The sequence below is a fragment of the Convolutriloba macropyga genome, chromosome 11, assembly GCF_964194025.1.
Source record: "Convolutriloba macropyga chromosome 11, txConMacr16.3, whole genome shotgun sequence".
NCBI lineage: Eukaryota > Metazoa > Xenacoelomorpha > Acoela > Convolutidae > Convolutriloba > Convolutriloba macropyga.
In genome coordinates, this window is record NC_134478.1 from 39,489,950 (window position 1) to 39,506,597 (window position 16,648).

Consider the following 16,648-nt stretch of genomic DNA (forward strand, 5'->3'; position numbering starts at 1 on the left):
TTCTATTTGAGAACTATTTTAAAACTTTTCATATTTTTTAAAATTTTTTTCGAGTCATTTAGAGACTAGTCGCTCTTCTAATCGAAGTTCCATTAAAGGCAAACTCCATTTGCACTCAAATGATGTCCAAAGAACAAATAGTTCGTTTTGAAGGAATGTCTCATTTTTTTATGGCTTTGACTCTGAATTTTCGCAATTTTGAAAATGTTGATTTTCTTTTTGAGATCTTAAAAAATTTTTGTAATCTTAAGGCACTCTCATTGACTAAAATTGAAATAAACTCTCTTCTGAACATCAACTAAACCTATCTGGTGCTTTGAGTGCACAGCTAATGGCCAATAAAAAAACAAAACAATTTTTCGAAGAAAATTTTAACACCAACCGATCTTAAACTTATTTTGTGTACTTGTAAGTCAGTCTCAATAATGAGAGGACCACTTTCCTTTCTACTGCAACCGAAATTAAATTGGTCGGCGACTTCTGTTCTCACTATTGGTTTTATGACTTTGACGCCACGAGTTTTCATACTTTTTTAAAAAAAAAAGTTTTGGTTACTTTGGGTCCCTTTGAAATCTTATTTTTGGGTCCCTTTGAAATCTTATCGTATTATTCTAATTCTGACAGTTCCATTGGCTTTGGGAAGGAGCCCGATTGATCATGATTACAATTTCAGAGAAAATCTTATGGTTTGATTGGCTTCAACACCTCTCGCACTTTTCTAATGATTTTTTTTGTTTTTGACTGTTTTTCTTTCCGTCTTCATAGTCATAGGACTTATTGTGATGATTTTACGATTACTTAGGATTGACAGGTAGAATTGCCTTCCCATGGAAGCAGAACTTTGCGCATTTTTTCAATTCGGTTGAAAGCTATTGAACTTAATGGTTTTGAAACTACGGGTTTTCTCAAAAGTTTCGTGTTTTTTTATTCTTTATGTAGTCATAAATTTTTTCTAATGGCTGAGAGTTCTCATGAATTTCTAATTGAGGATTCAATCACTTGATTCAATGCAGTCAGTTAATAGCTTAAGGTCTTAAAGTAACTTTCTGATGTTTTCAATTTTTTTGAAAGTTTTTCAGTTTTTGTTATTCTCTTTGTCAACTTGTTACTTTTTCTCATCATTGAGAGGTGCCATCTGCTTCCTTGTAATTCAAACCTAAACATGTTTTTTGATATTATGTCGTAACTTTTAATTTGTTTATGGGACAAAATGAGTTGTAATGAATATTTTGTGAGCGGTCAATACTTTTGTTTCTTTTTGTCTTGTTTTAGCAAATTCGCGTAATATCATATCCCAATGATTTTCAAATAAGGGCCCGTTGAACAAATTTAAACTTGCAGTACATTTTCAACTGGAATAGTATGAATAACAGTTGCAGAAAAAATATTCAGATATCTACTGATTTTCATTAACTACAAAATTTGTGTTTTCGCAAAATGTTTGTAATTTTTTAGTTACTCGGCAGTCTCTTCTTTAGTCCATTTCTACGGCTTAGTCTAACCAAAGAGAGGTCCTATTGGTTTCCTAATGACGTTATAGTAATTTTGTCTGGATTTTGTTCGTTAAAAACTACTGGTTGAAGTTATTTGGTTTAGAAAAGGTTGATTTATTTTTCGCCACATTAGTTCTTCTTTTTCTCGATTTATTACCTACTCTCATTAAAGAAAAATCCCATGTTTTACAATTAAGAAATAATAACTTTGTTCTGTTAGGGTTTTGTCTGATTGTAATTTGACGTTGTTACTAGGCGCTTTTAAATTTAGATTTCGAGTTTTTGCCGTAAAAATGGTGTTGCGTTTTAGCTTTTTTTGTTTTTTCTCGTAGCTGTAATAATGGTAGATCTCGTGAGCGCTCTAATGATGCATGGCATTATATATTTCGATTAGTAGTTTGGGTGTTCAAGGGCTTCTTTGAACTCATAGATCAACTTTTGATTAGCTAGCTCTTCATTTGCTTGACAATTAAATCAAAATGTAGATCAGCTCGGGTCGGAAAATCAAGTGCGAACGCGCATTAATGAGCCTCCATGTTATATCTTGTTGTAGCGCGCCTTCTTGACGGTTACAAATTTTTCTGAACAAAAATTAAAACTCAGTTCTGAAATTTTCTTTCAAAATTTATGCGAATTGGAAAACATGATTAAGTACTCTTCGATATCGAATTCCAAACAGTCCAGCATATAATCTGAATTACAGCCAAAAGAATTTTTACCTGCTCGTCAATTTTCGCTATTAGTGTGTACCCATATTAAACTTCTCTCCTGCAAACTTTTTTCAGTTACCAGTTTGAATGGTTTATTGTCAAGTACTACAACGTTGTTTTTTCGTAGTACGGGTACGCCAAAGTCTAATTGCAAAATTTAATTCTTGTAATACAGTTTTCATGTTGGAAAAAACGGATGCCTTTTCAATCGAGTGAAGAACTGTAAATTACCTCACTCCTCATGTGTTCTAATCCAATTTATGCAAAACACCTACATAATATTGGCTTAAGAAGCTGCAGAATTAAGCGAGAAAATAACTAACATAAATGAGCCGATAAATCAACATATGACATGCGCAGCTTCTGCATAAAATCATTTTGTTTTTCGGCAAATTCACAGAAAAATTTCATCCGTAATTCCTAGCAGACGATTCAGCGAACCATATCATTTTCATAGCCTGGTCTCTTTTCCTCAGAACAATAATCTTTCGTTTACGTCAGGTATCAATTTTTTGGGCACAAGTTTGATTGTTTTAAGAGAAAAAGGTCACAAACAATTTATTTTGACGCGCAATATTGTAAAGCAGCTCTGAAGTTAAGTTCAAAAAGCACTGCACTACTGCAGATTGATATCAGCAATGCCTTGTGAAATGACCCAGGAAACTAAACAAATATCACAAAATAACAGATTTTTTAAAAGCTAAAAACTCAATCTGAAGATTTATGTTTTAAATTCTGGTTAGGTGTGATGATCAGTTTTATCAAGTCAACTGAATTAGATGCCATACTCCTAATCTCTTTGTGTAATGGAAAGAAAAGGACATTGCATCACTCACGCTAATATGAGACCAATTTACTTTATATACTCTTCATTCTCATCAGTTTAGATGGAACTCCCAAATTAGGCCCCATTTATTTAAAAAGATGAAATGTCATGAAAACTGTGAAAACATAAATCGGCTAATGTCGGAAGAATTGCCCTCGAACGAAAAGCGAAGCAATTTAATTCAGGGGCTGTAGTCTAGATAAATTTTTCTTTATGAGTGCAAAAATTTTTGACCACGCCGGGATTCGAACCATGGACCTCCCCATCCCTCACCATAAGCATTGCCCACTCGGATATCAGGCCCTACTTTTTGCTATGCTGCAATGGTTTTCATTTTAGCAACAAGCTATTGAAGAAACGAAAGCGTGATAAAGTCACTTGAGAAGTCAAAGAATGTTCTAGAAGAAAAGCGCAAAAACGGTCAAGTCCAAAATTTGCATAAAGAAGACCAACACGTTTACAATAATTGCTACGAACTTCGTTCGAGAGCAATCAAAATTCTTACAAAAACACATAGCACAACAAGTCCTGAAATACAATCCAAAGAATTGAATGAAAAGCTCAAAACTATATCTGACCAGCAGATCAATTTGACAATGTCAGCTAAAAAGACCAGCAGTCTCAGAAGTTAAAATAAAAACTAAACACAAAGAAGTAATTGCTTAAACTCTTGCAGATTTTTTCCTGAAGACTAAAATTTATCCGTTAAAATGCCCCCGTTAACCCACACACAAGCCTTGAAAGGAGTCTATTGGCCAATAAAGATAGAAAAACTGGAGAACAATGACATACTTTTGAAAAAAGAAAATAGCAAAATTCATAGAAAGTTTCTAAATATCGCACTATCAATATGTTCAAAACCATTTTTGCCTCTCAGATCTGTCCAAAAACTCCACTGCAAGACCTAGAAAAGTTAAAACAGCCGGCAGATTGCCGGAAAATAGCCGCGATAGACACTTCTGGCCTTCCATGGAATTGAAGCAACTAAAAAAAGATAGACAGATTGACCACTAGTCCTTTATTATAGACCATTAGATCTTTTGGGTTAGATCCGGTTTGTCATGAGACACATAAGCTCTATAAGGAAAAAACCCTAAGGGAGCTTTTTCAAAAATAATATTCGAAACCGTAAACGCTTTAATACTCAAGAATTAGGGAAAATACGTTTGGCAATACTTAGATGCACACAATTGATCTTTAACTAGTAAATTGTCATAAAATTTAAAGTTCATTAAGTTATTTCACAAGTCATTTTTTAAGTGATGTAAGTTCCCAGTAACTTCACCAGTCTAAGTGCTTGAAGGAATAGCAAACGCGGCTAAGGGCCTCTAATGAAACTTGATGCCCGCTGAGCTTTAACTTTATCTCGTTTTGAAAGCTCAAAGTCATGAAAAGTAATCAAAGTCAAGAAAGTCAGGGTAAGACGAAACAAAAATCTGTTAGACGACAAAAAATAGGAGCGCAATAATAGCCGTCTGGAATTGCTGACGGGCTATTAATAACACTTAAAGATCGATAAACTCAAAGATCGTTTTGAAAGCTCAAAGTCATGAAAAGTCATCAAGGTCAAGAAAGTCAGGGTAAGACGAAACAAAAATCTGTTAGACGATAAAAAATAGGAGTGCAATAATAGCCGCCTGGAATTGCTGACGCGGCTATTAATAACACTTAAAGATCGATAAACTCAAAGATCGTTTTGAAAGCTCAAAGTCATGAAAAGTCATCAAAGTCAAGAAAGTCAGGGTAAGACGAAACAAAAATCTGTTAGACGATAAAAAAAATAGGAGCGCAATAATAGCCGCCTGGAATTGCTGACGCGGCTATTAATAACACTTAAAGATCGATAAACTCAAAGATCGATTTAAACTAAAAATTTGAAAACAATTGAAGTGTTAATAAAATTCGTTACATCTTCAATATCTTCTATTCTTTAATATCTTCAAAACATTTCCATTGTCTTCAGAAACTCCAGTAGCCCAATTCGAAGCCGAAAAACGTCTCACTGACCCACAAAGATCGATAGACTCAGAACATAACAATATTCAGAAAATTTGAAAAAAATATCACAAAAAAAACGGAAATCATGATATTAAAATTCTGAAAACCATTCCATTGCCCACTACTGTCTATTCAGTAGGCTATTTCTACCCTAGAGGATGTTGCAAATGAAAAATTTTCAAAAATTTAAAAATAGCAAATTTTGAAACGTTGCTAAAATTTGTTATTTTAGTATCTTCAGAACCATTTCATTGTCTTCAGAAACTATCCAATAACCCAATTCTAAGCCTACAAAGTTTCACTCGCCCATAAAGATTGGTAGACTTGGAATATGAATAATTTTCAGAAGACTTAAAATTTCAAATTTTATCACAAAAGCAAAAATTCGTGATATTGACATGTTGAAAACCAAATCAATTCCACTAGAAACTATCCAGTATTGTATTATTAAAACTTAGAGATTTCTTGACACCTAGGGCTGAAAAAACCCAAAAAATGACAAAAATTGTCAAAAACTTCAAAAAATTGCCAAAATTGTTATAAATTTGCGTGTTTATACTTGGAGTACCAAAACATATAGCTCTTGAAATGATCACAAAAAGTACTTATGTCTTGCAAAAGACCTTTATCAACTATTACAAACCAACAAAAAATTCGAAAAACGCATCTTTGAATTAGGGTCTTCCCAGTAGCTTTACCACTAAAAGCACTTGAAGGACTCCAACTCCTAAATGCGACTAAGAGCCTCTGATGGAAGTTGATGCCCGCTGAGCTTTACCTGTTTGTCCCGTTTTGAAAGCTGTCATGAAAAAAGGTGTAAAAACATCTTACAAAAAAGAGCACCGATACAATCCAATTCTTGGATTGTAAAAAAGACAGTGCCCCATTACAATTCAAATTCTTCGAATTGCAAAAAGGAGAGCGCCTAAATAATAGCCGCTGAGAGGCTGACGGCAGCTATTAAAAACTGTCAGAACAAATTTGTGATTGAGGTCTTGTCATGACCCTATTGCTCTAACGATTAGACTCTTAAAATTTAAATTAGCTCTATAAAATATATGGCAACATAGATTTCTAAAACAAGCATTTATACACCATTTTACAATAAATTAAACAATTCGTCCAAGAAAAATAGAGTTTGGATACATCTGTTTCAATTTTTCCCACTGGACAAAAAACAAATCGGCTATATTGAATTTATATAAAATTTTTCCCAATAATGAGAGGCTTTCAGTCCTGCAGATACTCTCCACGAACACAACTGTCACTCTGTTGAGCGTGATTAAGTTGGCCTGAAACACATTACTCTTAGCTGATTGCATAAAATCACAATGTGTATATGAAATGCTCTTGATAAACTTATTTGATTAAAACAAAGATGCAGATTTTAAATAATGAAAATAATAAGGGTTGGTTACTGTCATGCTTCTTATACTGCAGCAGATCATAATTGCTCAAGTGGTGTCAGAAAAGTACCAATGCCAAAATATATCAGCGTGATGTGAACCTTTTACAGCCGCACATAAAATTACCTCCTAAATTATGACAAAAGAAAACAGCTTGTGAAACCAACTGCTAGTTTGAAATTCGATTATTGAATGAAAACATCAAAGGGAAACATAACCGACTAACGTCGGGCGAATTGCTCTCAGACGACCGGCGAGCGGTTGGCTTCGTCAGTAGCAAGCCACGGTTTAGTGAGGCTAGCTTTAGATTAATTGAGGGCGCGTAAGGTGAGCGCAGCGGGGGTGCACCGAAGCAGTGGTGCAAAAAAGGATTGAGGGGACTAATGTGGGGGCGGTGGGTGGGTGGGGGTGTGAGATCAATTTCTAAGAACCGCCCTTCACACCATAAGTGTAAGTCTGTTATTAAGAGTTTCTATTAATCGCATATTTGAATACTAGTGGGCTGAACGGCTCTAAGAGCACCTTTTACAAATCGAGCGCTACCCCTTGATCCCGTTTCTGAAGACGAAAGTCAAATGGGTCAGACAAAATTCGGCCAAGCAAAAAATTGCATAAGAGACAAACAGGATTAATAAATTTGCTACAAATTGCTTTTGAGAGCAATTAACAATGATTTCCTAAAAATGCCTGTTAAGTCATTTACGATGAAAAATATTTCTACTATAACTCATTGCTAATGAGGATCAGAGATGATGACATTACGCCACAAGAGAGAGAGAGAGAGAGAGAGATCGAGTGAGAAGGATAAAACGTGAACGAGAAAGAGAAGGAAAGAAACCCTAGCCGACAGAGAGAAAGAGATAGGAATAATTTGCATTATGGTATTCGGCTCTCCAATTTCTAGTTCTCTAGCCTCATCAGTAAACAAACCAACTAGAAAAAACTGAAAAAGGCGAAATTAAAAACAAAAGTTTTCAACTTCGCAGCAAAAAAACTTCAAAACAATTTTTTGTCTCCAAAGTTCTGTCAAGTAACCCATCTCCAAGACATAAAAAGTTTCGTCGGTGATTAAGGATCGTTAAACTCAGAAAAGGACAAAAAATTTTTGACAAAAAATTTCGAAAAAATGCAAATTTTAAAAAAAACCTTGCTAAAATTCAAGATGCTAATATCTTAAGAACCATTTCATTCTTTCAAGCGACTATCCAGCTTCCGTGTTTCAAGCCTGAAAGTTTCAATGGCTATTAAAGATCCATACACTTGGAACATCTTCCAAAAATTTGAAAAAAAAATTAAATTGTATCCAAAAATTACTAAAACTGGAGTCTTAAAAAATATGATCACCATTCCATAAACTCTAGAAACTATGCAGCCGCTTATTATCAAACCTTGGAGGAGGTCTCAGGGCCCCTGGTTCCGGAAAAAATACAAAAACATGAAGAAATTGCGTATAACATAGTATCACAACCTAGAGGAAGTTCCGTGGCTCTTGAGGCTAGGGAAACCTAAAAAATTTCTAAAACCTGAACAAAATTGCAAGTTTTATAAAGAAAAAGTCGCTAAATCTTGTGATATCAAAAAGTTGAAAATTAATCCATGACCAACAAAAAAGTCCAATAACTTATTATCAAACCCTAACGGAGGTTTTCTGATCCTTGCGGCTCCAAAAACCTGAAAAATGACTATAAATGTCAAAAAATTGAAAAAAAAATGGCAAAAATTGTCAAAAAAATGCTAAAATTCGTGATGTTAAAATCCTGCAAGACATTCCATTACATCTAGAAATTATACAATAACCTATTTTCAAACCCTATTGGAGGTTCCTTCGCTCTTGAGGCTGAAAAAACCTATTAAACGACAAAAAAGGCAAGCTCTATAAAAATTGCCAAAATTTTGACATTAAGAAGTTGAAAAACTATTCCATGGCCAATAAAATTTTGTCGGTAACTTATTATCAAACCCCTTAGGAGGTTTTTTGGCCCCTGGGTCAGGAAAGACCTGAAGAAGGAAAAATAAATGTCAAAAATTTGAAAAAAAAATGCACGTTTTGTCAAAAAAATGCGAAAATGTTGAAGCCATTCCATTACCACTAGAAACATTGCAGTAACCTATTATTAAAACCTATAGGAGGATCCTTGGATAGGTCTAATAAAAATCAAAATGTCAAAAATTTTCAAAAACCTTGAAAAAATTGTGCAAAATAGTATAGCGAGCGGTTGTTCGTCAGTGGCTAGAAACGGGGGGGGGGGGGGGGGGGTGAACCGAGGGCTGATGGTGTGGGCAACAGTGGGGTTGGGGTTAACAGCGCGGGGGAGTGAGGGCAAAAGTGGAGGGGGGTTCAACGGTGGAGGGGTCTTCAACCTCAGAACTGACGAAAAATCGGTCAAGCGAAAAATCGCATTAAAAAATTATATAACACGGCTGGCAGATTGTCAGAAAAAGTCTGCGATAGCTTCGCAGACCTTCGGCCTCTAAGGCAATGGAAAAATAAGACCAAAAATAAACTTCTGCAGATATGTCATTTAAGAAGAAATTGAAAATTGAAGCGTTGTATATAGTAGCTGCCCTCAAATAACCTTTATTTACAGTGATATACACTTAGATAGCCTTATCTCCTTCAACCGAAGTTAGCAAAAATCAGATTGACAAAGAACGTTCATTTTGAGATTGAGTTAGTCACGTATGGTCCAACAACTATTCACGCGAACGGACAAAAAACTGACTCAGATCAAAAAACAGCGTCACGCACGCAATTCAGTCGAATTCGTAAGACTAAATGAATAATTCAAAAGTAAAACTGAAGGGAGCGTGATATTATATGGTGGTAACAAAAAGCATAGCAGTACAAGGCCTGAACTACAATTCAAAGAAAATTATTTGAAAAAACAAAAAAATAGTAGTAATAACTACGAACTGAAGCAAAAAAAAGCATTTACAACAAAAAAACGATCAAAAAACCTGAAAAAACCGTTAAAACAGAAGTTAAAGTGCCGCACGTGATTCAAAAATTTAAGCCCCAACACTACTCGCCTTTTCCCTCAAGAACTAGCTGGGAATAAGACTTATCTTACAACGTTGAAAGCACTAACTAAAATAACAAAACTATTTACTTCCTGTACCATTTAATTTGAAAAACAAACGAAGGAAACAAATTAGAAGGGAAAAGTAGAAAAAAAATTGGAAATTTATTACAAGTTGCAACTCCACAACCAATTTTTAAATTAGATTGTCTAATATGCTTAGTTTATGTTTGATAAAAGACTGCATATGATACAAAAACATTACAAATGATACTCGAAAACCAGAAATAACTCGAAAAACCAGAAATAACGATTGAAATGAAAATTAAGAGCAAAATCTAAAAATCTGTAAACTTCTGAAATTCTCTCAAAAAATTGCAAAGTGTCAGCAATTTCTTTTCAACACACCCTAAGAAACGCGCCACCCACGCGTACTGTAAAACACTGGAAACATGGGCAAAAAAGGAACACTACAAAAAACTGCAGAATTGATTATTTATATTCTAAAAACGTTGCCAATCTATCCTTAAATTTTGTTCACTAAGTGACAATTTTCTCGAGACAACTCGGAATAAAAGATAAAAAAACTATTCTGAAAAGCAGAAAGGCCGAAAAATTAGGCAAAAAAACTTCATTAATAGTAATCATCACATAAAATGATTAAATTTAGCCAAATTACTACGCCTAAAACGAACTCAAAGTAATATCAATCAAATCAAAGGTCACCTAAACCAACATACAGAAAAATTTCACTCAAAAGACTACACCAGATAGCATCTAAAAGTCTAATTTATGATTGAGGTGAAAAAAAGGACTCCCAAATGTATATTTAATAGATAGCATGGCAAAACCACATTAGAGGCAGAAAACGCAGAGTAAAAACTTTTTAAAAAATGCCTCGAAAAAGCCGCGTAAGACCAAAAAAAATTGCTCGCTTAGCCACTTTTTTAAAATGTTTTCAAGCACCTATTTTTATCTAAAAGCGGTATGATCAAAAAACACTGTTCTCAGCTCTTCAAATCGCTCAGCCGTTTGACCTAAACACATAGTTTTCATGTGTGAAATCGACTTTTACATCCTGTTTTGAAAAAAAGTTTATTGATAGAAGACGATCCACGAATACTCCTCTTCGAGTCGTAAAAACAACAGCTCCCAATACAATTCGGCTTCTTTGAATTGTAAAAAAGCAGGATAAGTCTTGAACTATAATCCAAACAATGGAAAACAATCGAGTAACGTCGGAAGAATTGCTCTCAAGCGACTAGGGGGAGCTCTAGTCGATTTATTGCAGCCCGCTTCAGTCCGGGGGGGGGGGGGCTTAAAATGGTAGGGGTAGGGTTTGGTGGGGGTAGGTAGGTGGTGTTGAGGGTTAGGTAGTTGTGGGATGTATGCAGGGGTGGATAGGTGCACAGGGGTAAGCTAGAGAGTAACAAAAAAACCAACAAATGAATGAAATATTTAACAATCACAGCAACGTGTTCGATACAAATAGTATCTAAGCAAAAAACGATTAGCTGAAAAATGGATTAAATTTTGTTTCGATAGAGGACTGATGGAAACTGTAACTATTGAGACTAACAGACAAAACAAAAGACAAAACGACAAATCCGTTCAAAATCAAATTTTTTAAATTTGCAAGTGCCAAGTTCTAAAATTCAACAAAATGAACAAATGAGACGGTTTCATTTTTACCCGAAAAAAACATGAAGGACTAACGTTGAGATAATTGCTCTCAAACGTGGTCGAGCGGTTGGCTTGGGTATTAGCCAGCTGTGGCTTATGGATGCAAGCATTAGGGTTGAGGAGCTGGAAGAGGTGTCCAAATCGCCAAGTGGAGGAGAAAGGCCGGGGCGAGGAGGCGTGGTGGGATAAGGGAGGGCGAAGGGTCAAACTCCAGACTAGTAATGCTTGAGGCTCTAAGAGAGCTGCTCAGTCACTTAATGCCCTCTGGACTTGAGCTGTTTATACCGTTTTTAAGGACGAAAATTGAAAGCATCAGACGAAAAATCGGTAAGAGGATAATTGCATTAAAAACAAACGCAGGACTAATATAATTGCTGCGAACTTCGTTTGAGAGCAATTGAAAGCTCAATGGGAGCCGTCATTAAGATAACTAAATGCCAAGAAAACGAAAACAGCGACGAAATCAACTACGGACGAAACTCAAAACCAATTAACTGATGAAAAACATTGCCAAAAATAAAAACCATTAGCTATTAACTAAAAACATTAAATATGTTCTTCAATGTATTACTAAATATCCAATGGGATATTAAAACCCTTATTGGGTTTAAGTTATCAGACGACAAAAAACAATTGGAACGGTAAAATTGAAAAATGAGTTAATATTTCAAAACGAAGTGTTAAGTAAAAAAAAACTTCAGGTATCAACAGAAAATTAAACTGAAGCAAAACTGTCCCATTAGAAAAACATTGGGACTTGTCAATAAAGTTAACGAGTGATAGGAGATTCAATGAGTCTGAGACTGATTAAAGCAGACATATGAACATCACTGTTTTTTGGCAAAAAGGCGCAAAAACAGTGAAAGAAGTTAAAATGCCGCACGTCACAATTTCTCTCTCAAAAACCAAAAATTTGATACTCTAATACTTTAGTGTGACTCAAATCACTACTCTAATTTGAATTCTCTCTCATTGACAAGATAAAGACGAAAATGCGCAGACATCTTAAAACCACCGGAAGAATTCCGCAGAAGGCCCGAAGTAGATAGCTTACCACACTAACTTACGTCACTGGCTCAAAATAATCAGAAAGCGTCCGTTTAAAATCACAATTATATTTTGCTTTACAAGGACATTCTACCTAGATACAAAAGAAAAACAAAGGAAAATTAAAACCCCTAAAATGAAATTAATAGTTCAAAAATCTCATGTAATTTATAATGAAATATTCCCTTCCAAAATATCTATCTTGAATGAGTCCGACATCTATAGTAATGCTTCTTATCTGGAGTGATCTTTTATTCAGAATCTATCCAGAAATACAATTGAACCATATAGAACAAAGAATCTTTAATTATTTCAAAACTTCAAGTACGTTACACGTTTTTTTCACATACAGACAACAAAAACCTTTTCAGCAGACTCCACTTAAAACAATTCCCCTTTGAATCTATTTCTATTTCACGTTCCAGAAACAACAAACATAACCGACTATCGTCGGGCGAATTGCTCTCAAACGACCGGCGAGCGGTTGGCTTGGTCAATAGCTAGCCACGGGGGGGGGTGCACCGGGGGCTGATGGGGGCAGCACTGGGTGGGGGGGCAAAAGCGCGGTGGGGGGGATGGAGCCAATAGTGGGGGTGGGGGGTCAACAAAGGGGGGGGGGTGTCAACCTCTAAGAACCGCCCCTCACACCATAAGTATAAGTCTCCAAAAGAGTTTGACCTGAAACAGCTGAAAGGCTCTAAGAGCACATAATACCCGCTGGGCGCTACCTGTTTATCCCGTTTTTGAGGACAAAAAGTCAAAAGCGTCAGACGAAAAATTGGTCAAGCGAAAAATCGCATAAAAAAAAGACCGACAGGACTAATATAATTGCTACAAACTTCGTTTGAGAGCAATTAAACAATTACAATAAATAAAAAGCAAACCCGAAAAAAAACCTCGCAAAGTTTGCCAATATTTTTCAACAAGCAAAACCCCTCAAAAGATTTCTTATCTCGAATACACAAACAAAGAAGCCCACCATATCGTGACTCAAACTAAAGGTGATGAAATAAAATTTGGCAAGTATAGCAAAACGAGTCAAAGTTGCAAAGCCATAATTCGCAACATCAGCAACTAAATATTAAGCAACTGAAAGTGAAAAGATGGCATCACAACTGGATTGAATTAATTGTAAAAAACCAAGACATTAATCATATTAGTAAAACAAACTGCTAAAACGATAGGAATGGGGGAAAAATTATAAATCAGTACACTCTTTGACCATATTTCTGTTAAGTCAATATTGATGAAAAAATGAGAAAACTTCAACTGAAAAACAGAATACCCCGGCCTCGAAATGGAAATGATATAACTGCGTAAAATTACCACAACAGTTGAAAACGAGAAAACATTTCACAAAACGCCCACTAGCTATCAAAAAGTCAAACGTAAAGAAAGCTCCTTCAACATCTAATCCACAGCCAATTGAAACACTGATTCGAAAAACGATTTAAAGCAAAAAAAAGACGCTTTGAAAATGCCGCACGTGAACAAAACTTTCTCACGCTTAGCGATATTTTTTCACATCTACTCTTATCGCGCTTTCAAAAATGCGGTATCAACAGGAAACCACTCTCTTATCTGCTGTTCCATTAATGTCTACATATTCAGTAAACTGACGATTTGCGTGCGGGCATTTACTTTTACAACGTATTCCGAAATAAACTCGGTAAAAAACATGGCTAGGAAAACTCCGGAAACGACTCGAAGAATCGTCTCTGCCAAAAAAACTGGGGTGAGTGGGGTTGATTGGTTACTGGGGGGGGGGGGGGGGGGTGGGTTAAACTTTCAAGATTGAGAGCCACCCTTCAAACCATGAAATTGTCGCCTCAAAACATTTTTGGTGAATCGCTTTCTCGGAGACTGGTTAGGCGTAAGGCTATAAGAACTTAATGCCCTCCAAACGTTACTTGCTTATCCCGTTTTTGAGGACGAAAGTCAAATGGCTCAGACGAAAAATCGGTCAAGCGATAAATCGCATAAAACATAGGACTAATATAATTGTTACACATTTATATAATTCATAATATAACTCATAATCTCTGCAAAATTTTCTTTAAGGTTAAAACGCTGCTTGCCAACCATCATTCTGAGAAAAGAAATTACTTCGTGTGCTTCATCGTTCAACAAAATTAACAAAAATTTCGCACACTTATTTGTTCGCTGTCAAAAATACGGCATGAGCAAAACACCACTCTCTGCTCTTCAGCAATTTGACTCCTCTTCGCATTACGCCTCTTCGAATAGTGAAAAAGACTTCTCTAAAACTTCTCTTCGAGCCATAAAAAGACACTCCACCGATACTCATCTTTGAATCGTAAAAAGTAGCGCCCCGCTATTTTAAAAAATACAAAGAAAAGGCAGCTAGCTAATCGCAGCTAATAAAAAGAATGCAGGCTACCCTAGTAATGAGCGGATTCAAATCTTGCAAGAATCTTGCAAGATGATTCAAAACTTGCAAGATTCTTGCAAGAATCTTGCAAGATATCAATCAACGCCAAAAAATAAATCTGGGTACAAGTGTTTTAGGAAACATCTTTGAAGCAAGTTTTTTACTGCACAAGTTACGAAGCCTAATTCAATGAAAAAAAAAATAGCCAGGATTCAAAATCTTGCAAGAATCTTGCAAGATTTTGAATTCCGGAAAAAATATTTATGTGTTTTTGGTAGCTAAAACTAACTGAAAACCAAATATCATGACATATATCAGAATTCTTGATCAGCAAAACTGAAAATAAATGACTTTTTTCGTCAACGCCTTTTGAATGTGAAATCTTGCAAGAATCTTGCAAGATTCTTGCAAGATTTTGAATTCACATACAGCTTTCCGACAAATAAATAGAAATTACTCGAGGCAATCAAGTCCGTCTTTTTAAAGTTCAATTTACCTAATAAAAAACAGAAATATTTCAATATTTCTCTTATCTTTCATTACAACAAATTATTTTTAGAGAAACAAACAGTTGGGACTTTTTGTTACTGATCCTGTCCGTAATTTAGCATGTTTTTGTTGTAGTAAAAAAATTCCAATCAATTTGAAGTCTAATTATCTTCCTAAGGAGATTTAAATTAACCCATGATGCCTTCAGTTGATAGCTATTAGTGTTAATGTCCTTGAAGTGTTTTCATTAAAAAAAATGGATGTGTTTTTGAAAATTCATCTTTTGTTCTTCTTTCATTCGATTTATTGTTCAATCTTCATGTCCGAAAATCAACCTTGGCTTTCTGGTAAATCAAACATTAACTTCGTTTTTGATCTTATGCTAAGTAATGCTTCTTTTTGGGACAAAGAGAAAGCAACAGTCGGAGTTTTTTATTTCTGATATTTTTAACAAACTAATTGTAAAAATGATATATTAGTTCGTTCAACCAATCTTAAAGTCATCTCATAGAAAGAAAAAAACTGTTTCAAAAATATGGCATTTAAGTTCTATGGTGCTTTTAATAACTCTTGTTCCAAATCTTTTTTTTGTCAAATCACACAGACACCGGCCTCAAGGGCGAGGTGGGAATTTTCTCCCAGTTCACAGTAGTGATCTTGGGTCTTCATAACTACTAACTGGACTTAAATTACGTTCAGAATTGTCCACGTTGCACCGTTTTTAGCCGTTCTGCTCAATTGTTTGAGAAGTTGGTGTCTCCCATTAGCCCAAAATTCGCGGGTACGCTTCATGTGTTTGACGATTTCTCCAAAACTACTGTACCAAATTGAACGGCCATTGTCTTTTTTGATGAACACTGAATGACTTTGTTTGCAGTGTTTAGCTGGTTTCCCAACTCGGCCTAAAAACAAGTTACTAATGTTTAAACTTGATAAAGTTGAAGTAAACCTTAATTTTTTTGGGGCTCGCTTATTGTTTCTGACGATTTTTCTTGATCTACTCTGCCAATTTGGCCAACCATAGTGTCGTTTTGTTGAATTTAGGTTTTTCCGGTGTTTGCTGTCTTCATTTGGTATCTAAATGGGCCTGCTCAGGACGTTAGTAAGCTGTTAATCTTAAAAATTAAAAAATATATATATTTTAATTGTTTTTCAGTTCTGATATAGTTTTTCTTCTTAATTGGTTATTGTTGCTAACAAATTGTGTTACTTTGGCTTTGTTTCGGTTTCTTACGTTTTTCGAAAGTTAGTTTTTGGGAAATCATCAATTTTTCATTCTTTGCGAAATCATGAAATTCTTGTTAGAGGTCTTTTTTATCAAAACACACAAAACAACCTGGCCTTTAGGGCGAGGTGGGAATTTTTTCCCACTCCTTAGTGGAGATCTTGGGTGTTCAGTAACTACAAAGTGGACTGGAATTGCTTTCAGAAGTGTCCGAGTGGCACAGTTTTTAGTCGTTTTGCATAATTTTGCGAGAATTTGGGGGTCTCCTAATAGCCCAGAAATCGGGGTTCAATTCATGTGTTTTATGATTTCTTCGAAACTACAATACCAAATAGTACGGGCATTGTTGCGTTTTGCTG

General features: G+C 35.3%; 2 protein-coding genes across 2 annotated transcripts in view; one reads left to right on the forward strand and one right to left on the reverse strand.

Annotated features, from left to right (window-relative positions):
• Positions 1 to 16,648, forward strand: part of LOC142349625 (uncharacterized) — a 343,675-nt gene that overhangs the window by 33,177 nt on the left and 293,850 nt on the right. The window lies entirely within an intron of this gene.
• Positions 6,049 to 16,648, reverse strand: part of LOC142349778 (UDP-N-acetylglucosamine transferase subunit ALG14-like) — a 163,451-nt gene continuing 152,851 nt past the window's right edge. The window contains exon 3 of the mRNA XM_075401546.1: positions 6,049 to 6,319. Within this exon, the coding sequence (XP_075257661.1) occupies positions 6,137 to 6,319 (183 nt within the window). The 3' untranslated portion in view covers positions 6,049 to 6,136. The remainder of the gene's footprint in view (positions 6,320 to 16,648) is intronic.